Below are 14,363 nucleotides of genomic sequence, written 5' to 3'. Positions count from 1 at the left end.
TCAGCCCCTGTGGGACTGGCCTTAGGACAGCTTTCCTGCTCATCTGACACTGACATCACGCCTGTCCCTTAAGGAAAATGCCCAATGAGCTGACTCAAACACAACAGATGCCAATTTGCATATTATTTCACACATCATTTGCATGTTGTTCATTTAGTGCCACCACGGCTCTGCTCAGAACACAACTCTCGTTACCTTGCAGCCAGGCAGGCCCTGTAGAAGAAGTGTCCTCCACACAGGGCAGGCCCTGACCCCTGGCATGTCCCTTACCACCCAGGCTAGGGGTGCTACCAGTGGCCGCCACAGGAAGTCAAGAAAGGACTTGGTCCAGCAGCCCCACGACCCTGCATTCCCTATCACATGTCTCCAAGGAAAGCCTGTCATCTCGAAGACATATAAGAAAGCCCCCAAGTTTCCTGGGCCCCCTGGTTCTGTCCCAGGACAGCCTACTGACTGGCCCTGCCCCTGCCACCCCATGTTCTCCACTTCATTCTGCCCGGTCATCATGCATCCCCCTGACCTTCCTCCTGGACTCTCAGGCTCTGGCCTGGCTTGACTCCATGGGCTTATTTTTGTTCTCTCTCCACCTGTCCTGTTTGTGTGGACACACCCAGTTAGCTGTGCCCAGGCCACAGATTGCTGACCACGAGTTAGGACAGCCAGGTCCCCTGAGGCAAGAAGGCTCTAGAAGCTCAGGCCAAGCCATCACTACAGCCTTGCTTTCCGGGAACATCCTGCTTCCCCTCACTTGTCTAGACACACCCATGGGGACCCATCCAGACCATGATGGGGTGGCCTGTCATCCAAGGGGAGGCCATCGGTTAGATGAGGAGGGAGCACTGACCACATATGCTCGCCTCTTCCAGAGTGGAGGGCGACATGTGCACTCATGCCCCTCCACGGTCCCCTGGGTGGTTGTGGGTTAACAAGAGAATCTTCTGAGCAGTGGGCTCCTAAAAGCAACAACTGGTAGATGTCAAGGCTCAGCATGTGCCTGACTCTGTGCCAGGTGCTAGGCTGCAGCCAGAGGCTCTGATTCCCTCTTGACGTCTGAGAAATGGGCTTCAAATTCAAGACACTCCCTGGAGACCCACCCCCTATGCCACCGAGTCTGAACTCAAACCCAGAGCCCACGTCCTTAACTGACCACCATGCCAGCTTGGCTGTGCCAGATCATATCAACTCTCAGAAAAGAAAAGCAGTGGGTCTTTAATGTGGGATGCTGAGTTCCTGCAAACTACAGATACCAACTGAACCTTAAATCGCCTTTGTGCCCTCGTCCTTGGCACGAGCACCCTACACCCTTCGGAGGACCTCCAGGGTGAGACCTGGCTCCAGACCCCTTCCACTGCTCTGCCCCTTGGCCCCACTCCTGTCTGACGTCCTCACTCTCAGAAAGGTCCCTGCCTTTAATCCTCCCATTCCATTCTGGTTAATCCTGGGGGGTTGGGGGGGCAACCACTGTCCACAAGGAGCCCCCAACACCACGACGTGCTGCCTCTCTCTTCTGTGCCAACACCACCAGCAGATGCTGCAGTCAGCCCATGTGGGTGGCACCTGGGTTCAGGCCTGCCCCCGTTCCCCAAGACAGAGCGTGAGGACTGCGGCCTGTGGTCTCTGCGGTAGAGCAAACACATGCGGTAGGCCAGAGGGCGCTGGAGCAGGGTGGGGGGGAAATGAGTGAGAGCCCTGCCCTCATTTTTGAACCAAAGAAACAGAGTCCCAGAGAGGCAAAGGGCCTCGACAATGGCCACACAGCAAGACAGAAGCAAGAGGGGAAGCAGATAGGTCTTTAACATTATGCCTGACAGAGCCAAACACAGCCTCACACCAGGAAGGAGGTAACGAGGACTTGTGGATGAAGAAGAAAACTTCTTCCTCATTAGAGCTTCCCTCATTCAAATCATCCATGGCAGAGTTTGGAACAAGCAGGCGCTAGAGACTCAGGCTCTGGCTTTAGAACCATTGCTCCTGAGGGGGCAGCGGGTGCAACCACACGCCCCTCTGCAGCTCAGCTTTCCACCTGGGAGCCACAGCTGCTTGCAGGAACCCTGTGGCCATGCTGGGGTCGCAAGGATTGGCAAGCATGGAAATTCCGCATGCGCCCTATGTGCTAAGCCCAGCGGGTTGCCCTAGAAGGAGCCCTGCAGCCAGTACAGGGGCAGGAGAGGCACCCCAGGGAGGGAGGGAGTTCTGCCAGCTGCAGAGGGCAGGCATCAGGCAGGCTGAAGGCGTTGGACACCATCCCCCCCAGTGCCACCAGCAGGGCCCCAGGTCAGCATTGGCAGCCCTCCAGCACTGCCCCTGGGTCTGGGTACCATCTCGCCCTGGACCCAGGCTACCCCAGCACCCTGCACTGGCACCTCCCAGGACACAGCACTTGGGGCACCTGCATGGGCTCCCACCTTCCTGTCATCCTGGATAAAGTCCCTCCTGACCCAGTATCCTCAGTATCTGGCCCAGTATCCAGCATCCTGGGGCTCCAGCCCATCAGCCTCCATCTGCCTCTTCTAGGAACCACAAGCAGCTTCTCAGGCAGCAGCAGGAAAGGGAAGAGGCCTCCACTGGGAATTAGGTTCTCACCCCAGCCGCTCACAGTGCAGCTTGGCCTGGGGACAGGGGACAAGGGTATAAGACCCCACCCGCTCCCAGGGCAAGCCCCCCCAACAACCCTGACACCCCCCCACCCCCACACTGCAGAGCAGCCCCTCTCCCTTCTTGGTGCTCACAGGCAGTGCTGCCTCCCCCCGCCCCGCCCTCCTCCCCCTGCCCCACCTGCCGGCCATCCTTCCCCCCAGTCCTCCGCCCCACTTCCCTCCTCCAGCAGCTCCAGCTGAGCTCCTGGGGGGCAGGGGGTGCCCAGGGCCCCTCAGAACCCATCAGCCTCCTCCGGACTTTGTTCAGTAGAAGAAAAGGCACAGAACTTCCTCCCTGTGGCTCCTGAGAACAGTGTGGTCTCAGAATACCCCACCCTCATTATTTAATAGCTGATTTTCTTGTTTCTCTCTCTCCCTTTGGGGTTTTAAAAGAAAGAGGAGAAAAACAGGTCCGACAGAGCGGAAGGGCTGACTGGCACTGAGCTCCGACACCCTCACACCCTGGCTCCATCACACATTCTCCCCCAAACGTGCGGTACAAATAACGGCCACAAAACCAACGCTCTCTGCTGATTCTGCAGCTCTAGCCAGGCTGCAGTGTCTCTACAGAGGTGACTCGAATTTCTTTTCATTTTATGTTTCTTTACCTTCTATTTTTCAAAGCAGATCTTTGGCCCATGGCCTAGCCAGTGCCCCTCCCTGAAAACCCAGTAAGGGCCGCACGAGGCAGTCTCCCAGCCTCCCAATCAGCCCGCCGGAGCCACACACCCAGGGCCACGCCATGCCGGAGGAAGGGGTGTCGGCAAGCACCCTGGACCACTATAAACAGGGTGAGGATGCACCGAGGACAATGCACTGCTGAGTCGCCCCTCTGCAGTTACACAGTTTGACTCACATGTGGGCTATCCGCCAATGTTGTAAACAGGGTCACCAGCACCTGGTATGGGAGCACAACCTGGCCTCCACACTCTCAGGGCCTCTCTTGCCCTCCCTGGGCCAGGACACTCCAGGTGACAGTGTGACCTCAGGACACTCAGACTCTCCCACCTCCTGCAACCCTGTCCTCCAGGTCCTCATGCAGGGACAGTCCACATGGGGTCAGTCCCATTCAGCGCTGCTAACATTCTTACAACCACTGACACGGGTACCCTGATGCATCTCCTCCCAAACATCAGGTCGTCCCGACAGCCACCCACCTACCCCAGAGGGCTCCCAGGTCTGGCAGGAGGTGCAGCCCAGTCTCCCAACCAAGCCCACCTGCTGCTCTGCCCCTCTGCACACAAGGTCCTCATGACCAGGGAGGGCAAGGGCATGGACAGCTGAGACTCCATCACTCAGGCTGGAGGCTGAGGGTGGACTCCCTGACCCCTGTGAGGTCAGCAAAGACACACAACAAGTTACCCTAAGAGACCCCATTTTCTTTGAACAGGAAATGACCAGGATCTGCTGGGCATGCTGAAGGGCCTGCCATTTGCAAGGCAGCCTCCCGCGAGCTGTTCTGTTCAAGAAAGAGCATCTGGGGTGAGGGAAGAAGCACCGTCCCTCCAACTCCCACCCATGGCCAGGGCGAGCCCAGCAACAAGGCCAGGCAGGGCTAGTGGGATAAGCAGAGGGGTGGAGGGTCCTCTTGCAGGAGAAGCTGGTGAGGCGGGCAGGTGTGGACAGTAGGGGCAGAGGGACATGAGACTCAGTCAGAGAATGAGCCTGGGGTACTGTGAGGCTGAGCACAAACCAGGTAAAAGAGAGCTGCCCCTGTTCCAGTAATTTCCAGACTGACACCAGAGGTCCCTGAGAAACAGGCCCACAGGGAGTCAGAGAAACTGAGCCACAGTGAGGTGGCAGGCTGGGCCTGGGGAGTCTGCAGGCCGGGGAGGAGGGAGGCCGGCCCCAGCTTCCCCTTGACCCAGTGAATGAGTGCAGCAGGCAGCTCAAGGCAACAAAGTGGGTATACCTCCAAGCAGCTTTGGAGAGACATGGAAGGCCAGGGAGGACTCCCCAAAGATGCTCTCCCTGTTCGGGTCAGGGGCAGCCCTGTACTAGTGGGTGCCCGCCAGGACCACCTGTGGCCCTTCTCTGCAAGAAGCCTCATGGCCTGGGCTCTCCTGGCATCCAGGCCCAGGTTCAGCCCAGCTGCCTCCCCTGCCATCCCCTGGGGCTTGTGAGGAGGGAACCAAGAGCCACTCTTCCTGGCTTCTCGCCAACTTCTTACCTCCTCGCACTGGCTGCCTCATGCATGAACTCTGAACAGGCTCAGGGCATGTTCTATTCCTTCTCAGGGGAACCAGGCCCACACAGTCAGTTCCTCCCTGGCAACAGATATCAGCCAAAGATGCCAACGGGAGTCCGCAGCCTCGTGGAAGAAAGCAGAGAATTCCAGAAAGCAGCCGCTCTGGCACGAGCCAGTGGCCTTCCATTGCTTGCGGAGAAAGCGTGCCCCCGTCCCAAGGGCCTCTGTGTGGGACACACCATCATCAACGCAGAGCTACCCAATCCGTCAGAGCCACCTCCATGCAGGTCGCAAAGCCAACCCGACACACAGAGTTCAGCAGAAGACCGTGCTGCCAGCCCAGGGCCCAGTAGACGATCCTCTGTCCTCACTGAAACCCTCTCACCATGGTAGAGCCTGATGTACTCTCCCAGAAAATGGGACCGAGATTAGAGGCCATTTCCAGGCAGAAGACCCACCCTTGTCAGAACTTCTCCCCAAGAGGATGCAATTTCTCCCGCAGGCAACAAGTGTTAGTCCCAACCTGCGAGGGCCCAGCTGGTGGAGGAGCCAGAGAGCTGGAGGAAGACGTCTCTCCTCTCATCACCACTATTAATAACAATGACAATGGGCCCATGTTGGAGCCTTACACTTATCAGATTCGCTCGCCCCACTGACAGCTGGGGAGACAGGCTCACAGAAGTTACCCGGCTTGTCCACGATCACAGCTCTGGAAGCAGCAGAGCTGGGATTCAAACTCCACTCTGATTTTTTAAAATGATCCCGTGTGTGTGGGAGCGGAGAGGGAGAGCTGCCTTACCCCTTCTGGGTCCTGAGGGCCTGACATAGGAGACACCCCAAAAGTGCCAGTCCCTGAGGGACTCAACGCACAGGTAGGCTGACGGAAAGGCTGGGGGGAGGTCACAGCGAGCCCTGATGATCACAAACCATGCCATCCCAGGGTCAAGCAGAACCTTCCTGATCATGACCCCTCAGGCTACCATGGGGCTCAGTAACCTAGACACTCGGACACCCAGCCCTGAGGACCACGTCATTCTTCCTTTACACTGCAGTCTGCTTTCCCTGGCTCCAGGTCAGGTCCCCTCCCGGAATACTCCATAGGAATAGCACCTGCTCCAGACCCTTCCCTGCCAGCAACAACCCTCCCCTGGCATCATGACCAAGGTACACTGACCCACCCCATGCTGGGGCCCATCCCCAGAAGAAGCCATTCCCTCAAGAGCTCTGACCATGGGGGCCACTGGGGTGCTGGCCTCCCCCCTTCCCCTTGCCCCCTAGTGCTTGCACCTTTCTCAGTCTCCCTGGCTGTGAGCTCCTGGTCCCCATAGGTGGCCAGAGGATGCCAGGGCTATGCTGAGGGTGCCAGCCCCTCCATGCCCCCTCCCAAGTGCCAGCAGGAGAGGCAGCCCAAGGGAGCAGCAGCAGGCTCAGAGGCTGGCTTCAGGGATGACTAAGTAAGCTGCTATTCCCGGGGAAACCCCGCTCACTTCTGCTCTCTGAGGGGCTCAAATCCTGGCACTATTCAGATGCAAGAGGCTTCCAGGGGCTACCCTCTGCTGGGGCAGCCTCCTCTGAGCAGCTGGGCCCTTGGGGGACCCTCTCCGCTTGGAAGGAAGTCTTGGTGCTGACCACTCAGGTGGCCTGACAGGTCTACCCGCGCCCTGCTGGAGAGAGAGGCTAGTAATGAGGGAAATCCGATCAGCACCTCCTAGGTCTTTGCGGCTGGATTTCGACAAGGAATGTGGCAGTCCCACAGCAGCTGTGCCCAGCCTGAAACAAGCTCTATTTGAAACCTCCAACAGCTGAACCCCTCCCAGCCACCCCCTGCCCAAAATGACAAATAAGAAAAATCCAAGGGACAAGCCAGCACGCACACACACACTCCCATACACCCTCCCCCCACAACACACTGGGGGTGAGCGGTAGAGTGGGAAGAAATCCACCTGCCCGATGAATGCCCAGGTCCCTAGCCCTCCAGCCCACAGTGCAAGGGCCCCCAGAAGGCAGAGTGCTGGCAGAAACCCACCTGCCTCCATGCCCACGCCCCTAGAGGCTGTGGTTTCCAAGCCCAGGCTGAGGCTAAGCCAAGCTGCCAGCCTCGGCCGGTGTGCATACTCCACCTTATATCCTGAGAGGCGGGCACAGGGCGTGGGCTCCCAGCCACCAGCCACTGGGAGCCCTGTCATCCCACCCATCCAAAGGAGAGGTCCTCCCCGGGGCTAAGGCCAAGGCGGTGCCCACCTGCTCTGCCAGGGACACCTGTAGCCGGTTTCAGCAGGGGCTGTTTACAAGCAGCAGCTCTATCCTGAGTGCTCTTTCCTGGGGGAAAGGATGGTGGGCTCCCTCTGCCCGTGTTTTCTCCTGTGCCCCCAAGGGACTTGGGTCACTGGTGCTTTTCTATTTTGCCCAAAGTCTGTCAGGGATGAGGAGGAAAACAGAAACTTGAGAAGAGAAGGAGAAGCCAGAGAGAGAAGGGATAGGCAGAGAGTCCCCACCCCCCACCCAGACATTTATTTCTCTCCTATCCTCGGGAAAATGGAGTGCAGTAGAGGAGGAAGGCGCAGGAACTGGCAGGCACATCAAGGCAGAGTGTAATTAATTGGTGCGTTAAGCCGCTGGGCTCCGCTTTGGTACGAGTGAGCCAGGAGAAAAACGATTTCTCAGAAGGGAATCTTTCATCCTCCCTAACACAGAGTCTGCAACAGACACAGTGGACAGGGATGCCCCCCCCCCAAAGAAAGCAAGGAATGAATTCTCCCCGGATTCAGAAAGAAAACCATGGGAAGTTAGAGTGTTCCATATAATTGAGCAAATGCCTCTCCCACCACCGCCTCTCCCCTCCATCAATCTCTCTCTCTCTCTCTCTCTCTCTCTCTCTCTCTCTCTCTCTGTTGCTACCTACATATTCCTTTTGTTCAAGGTATAAAGAGAAACCACAGCCCCTACCTTTGAGTACAAACCCCAAGAGAGCTCGGTCTCTATCACCATAACAACAATTCCAAACATCCCAAAAATCAGAGCATAGTCACTGAGCCGCTTCCTCTTTTCAAACAGGGCCCTCCTGTGCCCCAGCTTATAACCAATGTTTTGGTTTTTCCGCTTGTTGGCTTTGGGGAAGGTGGTGCTGCTGGCGGTGGTGCCGGCGTGCTGGTGGTTGTGGGTGGCGTTGGGGTGGTGGAGCAGGGTCTGGTGGGCATGGTTGTCCTCCCGGGAGGAGATGATGATCTCTGGGGGGTTGCTAGGGCTGACGAGCTGGAGGGCTTGGCCTTCGGGCTCGGCCTCAATGAGGTTCCTCCGGGAGGCACTGAGCCGGCTCAAAGGCTTCATGACCCCACCACTGTACTTGCAGGAGCTCATGGCGATCTCCGTGAAGGGGTTGCTGTCCCGACGGTGCACCAGGGGGCTGGCCTGCCGGTGCCGGCTGCCTCCACCAGGCCCACTTGTGGCTGTGGAGCTTGGAGAGTGGCCAAGCAAGTGGTCATTGAGATTGAGCTGGCTGCCCTGCCTGGAGGAAGGGTGGAGGACGGCAGTGGAGTTGGCCGAAGGGGGGCCCCTGAGCGTCGTGGGAGAGGAGTGCAGCAGGCCGGGCTGGACGGGCTGGCTCTGGAGTTGGGCAAGCAGAGACAAGGGATGCGGTGGTGGTGGCGGCTGCTGCTGGAGCTGCGCAGGCTGAGGCGGCACCAGGGGTCCCGGGGACTGCTGGGGGGCCGCGGCTGGCTGCTGCTGCTGCTGCTCGTCCCCGGAGGATGGACAGGGACACTTGGGGTCTTCATCCAGGTCCCCCACCCCCGAGTCATGGAAGTGCCCAGAAGTGTCCATCTTGGGGCCTGGCTGGATTCCCTGCAGCACAACTCCCCACCCCAAAGCCACCCTCGCTCCAGAGATGTGCTCAGAGGGAACCAGGCTTCCAAGCCCCCACCGCGTGTCTTGGCCCCAGTCTTCTTTCTTGGTTTCGGTTGCCTGGGGCTGCCCGGGATCCAGACGCCGCCACTCAAGGATGCATTGCACTGGGCAGGAGGAGCCCGGAGCCAGAAGCAGCTGAGGAGGAACTCCGTCTCAGGAGGTGGCCCTCTGGGAGCGCGCAGGGCCGGGCTCAGCCTCACTCCTCGCGGGCTCAACAGCTTTGCTCCCCTCCTGCGGCCAGCGCTCGGCTGCAAGCCCAGCCCACTCCGAGGCCGCGGCCCTCATTGGCCCGGCCCAGGTGTCCACCGCCTCCTGGCCCCGCCCCCGAGGCGGGGCCTGCCGCCCGCCCCTCCTGCCCCCCACCCCCAACCCGGGCCGCGCAGCGAGGGCTGGGAGCTGTAGTTTCCGCGGCCCACCCGGGCCGCCCTCCCCCCGGCGACAGGTGCTGCAGGAGCCCTTGAGTCTTGGCGACCCGGACGTGCGCGCCCGCGGGGCGCTGGGAGGGGGAGCGCGGCCTCCGGGGGGGATGCACCCCGATGCGCGGGCGGCACGCGGGAAGACCAGCCGGGTCGGCCCCAGATGGACCTGTAAACGCGGGGAGGTGGGCCTCGTGTTCCCAGCTCACGGATGATGCCCTGACACGTGGAGCGCCTGCGTCAGGGTCAGCGTGCGACCCCAGGTGCGTGAGCTCACCTACTGAGCGCCGCGGTGCCGGTGCAGGGCGCTCTTTGTCATTTCCAGCCGGCACTTCAACCCTGTGCACATGATGTCATGGTTCTCCTTTTACGGATGAAAACTGAAGGGAAAAAAATCACACAAGCAGCGATAAGTCACTCGGCAGATGTGACCCAGCTGGTCATTGAGGAGCGCTGACCCACGGTTCGTACCTCTCCCGGGATTGCCTTTCCACCGTGGCACTGGGCTCCAGGAATATTCTCAAGAGATGGTGGGAAAGAACCGGAGAGCAACCCGTGGAAGCAGAACTGGCCTTCGTGTGACGTGGACCATGGCTCCAGCCGGGCATCACGGACTCAGAAGACAGCCTGGCAGGAAGGCAGAAGACCCTCGGGGTCACTCCCCCGGGATCTGCCCCCGGGGGCTCTGAGAGTCAGAGCTGGGGGCAGCTGCTGGCTTCCCGGGTTCAGAGCCATCATCAAGTATTTATTAAGCTTCCACCGTGTGCAAAGAGAGTTCCAAAGAGACAGGACCAGCGACCAACACTACATGCATTTCTACTTCTAACCACAGCAGACTTTTTTTTAAAAAGATTTATTTATTCATGAGAGACACACAGGGAGGCAGAGACATAGGCAGAGAGAGAAACAGGCTCCCTGCGGGGAGACAGATGCAGGACTCAATCCATGGCAGACGCTCAACCACTGAGACACCCAGGCGTCCCTAACCACAGCAGATTTAGGAGTCAGTGAGGAAGGGGTCATTATGGGATTCCCCAGGCACACCTGGGGTTTTAAGAGGAAGGAATGCTGTCTCCTGTCCACCTGCTTCCCTAAGTAGGAAGGGAAAAGAGCAGGAGAGCCATGCACACATGCACAGTGGGTTTCTAAAGCAGCTCTCTTGAATGGTGAGCATTAAGTGGGCAGAGCTCCCAAAAATGGTCCCAGAGAACCCTATGTATGCCAATCTCACCTCTCCAATCCCTTATTGGCCCTGCTAAGAGCTAAGAGCTAAATATTACTTGTAATCTAAGCTACAACCCCAAAAACCTGAATAATTACAATTACACAGAATAACCCTGATTGTTGTTATTATTGCCAGCTCCCTGGTCATCCTCCTGCACCCTCACTGCCCCTACAAATCATAGTGCCAGGGTCAGACACAAACTTGCAGGCCCTTCAGAGCCCACCCACCCTGCAGCATGCCCTGCCTGCTTGCCCCTTCCCCTCTGTCTTCCTGTTTTCCCACACACACATCCCAAATGGAGCACCTGTTTTGTTTAAGGCTCCAGAGTACATACTTGGGCTTAATGATTTCCTAATAAGTTATCATTACTATGTTGTTAGTGACAGCACGTGCCATTAGTACTAGTCCTTGGTGCCAGATACAGCATCCGGGCTGTGAAAAAATCAGGTCTCAGGAACAGACTCCAGTCCTGGGCATTTCTGTGCCCACTCCACCACCGTGACATGCCTTCTTCTTCAGCTGACCTTTCTGGGCCAGCCTCCTACCTCTGGCTCTCCTGGCTGTGCCATCTGGATCCACACAGGAACTGTTAGAGTGGTCCTGCTGTCACAGTAGGAGGGGATGAGAAATAGCCTGGGGGCAGGGGGAAAATCAAACAGTGCTGCAACCGAAGATCACCCACAGACTCACCTGGAAATGGGCTGGAGCTGGACAGCTAAGATACGGAAGCAGCTCACACCCCCCATGCAGCCTCCCTGTTTGGAGTGGGGAGAGCAGAGCCTGAGCTTTGTGGCAGACAGCCCAGGCTGGAGTCCTTCTGCCACACAGTGACCACGTGACCTCGGGCAGGGTAACTACCTTCTGATCTTCAGCGTCCCACTCTATAAGACGAGAGTTCCTGTCTTACAGGGTTTGGAAGAGGGGTTGATGCAGGTCAGTGTTGAGTGGGCCATCCCCCTAGACCACACGGGGAACTGCTCGGCCTCAGGGCCTGACCACAGCAGCTCTTCCATCCTGGCCTGCAGTTCCCTTCCTACCACTGCTGCATGTCCAAACCCTCCCTGTCGGGAAACCCCAGCATGTCCCCTTGCCCCCACCTATAACCATGTCTCCAAAACAACCCTGGAGTTGGAGCCATCAGCCATTTTACAAATGAGGAAACCGAGGCATTAGGCAGGTTTTGAAACTTGCCTACAGTTACTAACCAGTAACTAGTGGCATAGCTAGAATCAAACCCAGATCTGTACAACCCTAAAACCCCAGCACTTTCCATCCGTCCTGAAATCTATATCAATGGGATTCAGTCTTATTGGTATTTATTAAGCTAAACTTTACCATATGACTCACATAATCAGCCGTCAGATGCTTATGGTTTCACTATAAAGGCAAGCTACACTTGCATGGGGTGATAAAGAACCACAATGGAGATCCAAAGCATGGTCTGGACAATAGAGTTCATTGAAGGCAGAAGGTGATTGACAGAAGTTTCATGGAGGTGGTGGGTCTTAAGCCACATCTTGAAGGATGGGCTCTTCCTCCAAACAAGTGAGGCCTCCTTGGTGTAGCGGCTCACCTCAGAGACATCGTGGGTTCAGTCCCAGACCACTGCAATAAAGCAAGGATCACAATAAGGAAGTCAAATAAGTTTTTTGGTTTCCCAGTACACTATACTGTAGTCTATTAAATGTGCAATTGCATTATGTCCCAAAAACCCCTATATATATATATATATATAGATATATAGATATATAGATATATATATCTTAACTAAGAAATATTTTATGATGGGGCACCTGGCTGGCTCAGTCAGAGGAGCATGTGACTCTTGATCTCGGGGTTGTAAGTTCAAGCCCCACGTTGGGTGTAGAAATTACTTAAAATCTTTTAAAACATGCTTTATTGCTAAAAAATGCATCCTTTGAGCTTTCAGCAAGTCATACTCACTGATCACAGATCACCATAACAAATATTATAAAGTTTGAAATATTGCAAAAATTACCAAAATATGACACAGAGACACAGAGTAACCAAATGCTATGGAAAAAAATGATACCAATAGACTTGCTCGATGCAGGCTTGCCACAAACCTTCCGTTTATTTAAATTTAAAAAAAAAACTGTATCTGCAAGGCACAATAAAGCAATGAGCAGTAAATCCAGGTGCACCTGTATAAAGATGAAAGCAAGCGTGTGTGGCGGGGCTTCTAGCTCAGGAAGTACAAGGAATGTGAGGATGTGCCCATCAAACCCAGAAAGGAAGACATGGCCTTTGGCCATAAGTGGCACCTCAGGCACACTGCCACTCACCCCACGTCCTCTCCACTCACCCCTCACCACCTCCCTCCTTAAAGCCTAATAACACCATCTTCTAGCTCCTCCAACAAGCCATGCTTCCTTCTGCCTGGCATGCCCTTCCCTACATCTTCATCTAACACATTTCTTTTTGTCCTTCAAGAGATGACTCATGGGTCCTGCTTCTAGGAAGCCTTCCCTGAGCTCCCCAAATCCAGATCAGGGACCCTTCCTCCATATTTTCATGCCCTGTGCTCACCTCTATCCCCGTCTTTACCAAGAATTTTGGCTGTTATCTCTTTGTGTGTCCTTTCCCCCTTGGTTATGACTTTCTCAAGGACAGGAATGATGTTTTCTCCAGCACTGGATCCGTAGCTCTTGCCCCTGGGGCTTGCACATAATAGATGCTTAATAGATATTCATTGAACTAAACTGAGATAGAAACCCAGGAGAGGTCATTTGGAGGCAAATAAAAGGAATTTGTTGCCCACAACAAATAATGACCACAGTTTCCCCATCAGTAAAATGAATGAATGAAATAGAAGGGATAATATTTAAAATCACTAACCTTAAAATCCCATAGTCTGTGAAAATTGTTACTCCCAATAGGTTTATATGGCTGTCTTTCCGCTAGACTGTGAACTCAATGAGCACAGAAAAGGGGTCTAATTTTTTTCTGTATCACCAGAACTAAGCAAGGTGCCTGACCATGGATATACTCATTAAAGGTTTATTGGATGAGTGGATTAATGGATGGATGGATGGATGGATGGATGGATGGATGATGGATGATGGATGGGTGATAGATGGGTGGATGGGTGGATAAGTGGGTAGATGGATAGATAGATGGGTAAATGATGGACAGGTGGATGGGTGGATAGGTGGGTGGATGAGTAGATAGGTGGATGGATGGATGGATGGATGGATGATAGATGGGTAGGTGGGTGGATAAATGGGTAGGTGGATAAAAAAACAGATGGGTAGATGATGGACAGGTAAATGAGTGGATAGGTGGGTGGATGAATGGATGGATAAATGCATGGATGGCTAGATGGATAGAATTTAATTTTGTTTTAATTTTTATTTATTTATGATAGTCACAGAGAGAGAGAGAGGCAGAGACACAGGCAGAGGGAGAAGCAGGCTCCATGCACCGGAAGCCCGACGTGGGATTCGATCCCGGGTCTCCAGGATCACGCCCTGAGCCAAAGGCAGGCGCCAAACCGCTGCGCCACCCAGGGATCCCCTAGATGGATAGAATTTAGATACAGTGATAGGTAATAGTGGGTTTTTAGAAAAGCCTGTGGTACTTAAGGGATAAGAGTCAGATGCCCAACCAACTGAGCCTCCCATTCATGCTTTAATAATAAAACCCGTGTGTTATGGGCAGTGTTTGCACAGCACTTTCACATAAAATACTCCATCTCCACCTCCCAGCAGCCCTGAGAGGCAGACCAGGAAAATTCTACGGCTCCATCCTTTACACCCTCACCCCTGTAAATTAAAGTTTAGAAAGATTTAAGTGACTCATTTTGGTCACTAGTTAGTTGTGGATTTGAACCCAGATCCCACGGACCCTAGACTCCTGCTGTTTCCCACCCATGCTGCCAGGAACGCCATTTCTTTTTTTTTTTTTAATTTTTTTTAAATTTTTATTTATTGGGATCCCTGGGTGGCGCAGCGGTTTGGCGCCTGCCTTTGGCC

The 14,363-nt window shown here is 55.3% G+C and overlaps 1 protein-coding gene across 2 annotated transcripts in view; it reads right to left on the bottom strand.

Annotated features, from left to right (window-relative positions):
* Positions 1-8,927, bottom strand: part of KCNN3 (potassium calcium-activated channel subfamily N member 3) — a 133,243-nt gene extending 124,316 nt beyond the window's left edge. For both annotated transcript variants that reach the window (XM_055324097.1, XM_055324098.1), the window contains exon 1: positions 7,771-8,927. In XM_055324097.1, coding sequence (XP_055180072.1) covers positions 7,771-8,643 — 873 coding nt within the window. In that variant the 5' untranslated portion in view covers positions 8,644-8,927. The remainder of the gene's footprint in view (positions 1-7,770) is intronic.
* Between the last annotated feature and the right edge of the window lie 5,436 nt (positions 8,928-14,363).

This window comes from Nyctereutes procyonoides, unplaced genomic scaffold (assembly GCF_905146905.1).
Source record: "Nyctereutes procyonoides isolate TBG_1078 unplaced genomic scaffold, NYPRO_anot_genome, whole genome shotgun sequence".
NCBI classification, from domain to species: domain Eukaryota; kingdom Metazoa; phylum Chordata; class Mammalia; order Carnivora; family Canidae; genus Nyctereutes; species Nyctereutes procyonoides.
Note: the sequence above shows the minus strand (reverse complement) of the source record. Positions and strands in the feature narration are given on the sequence as shown.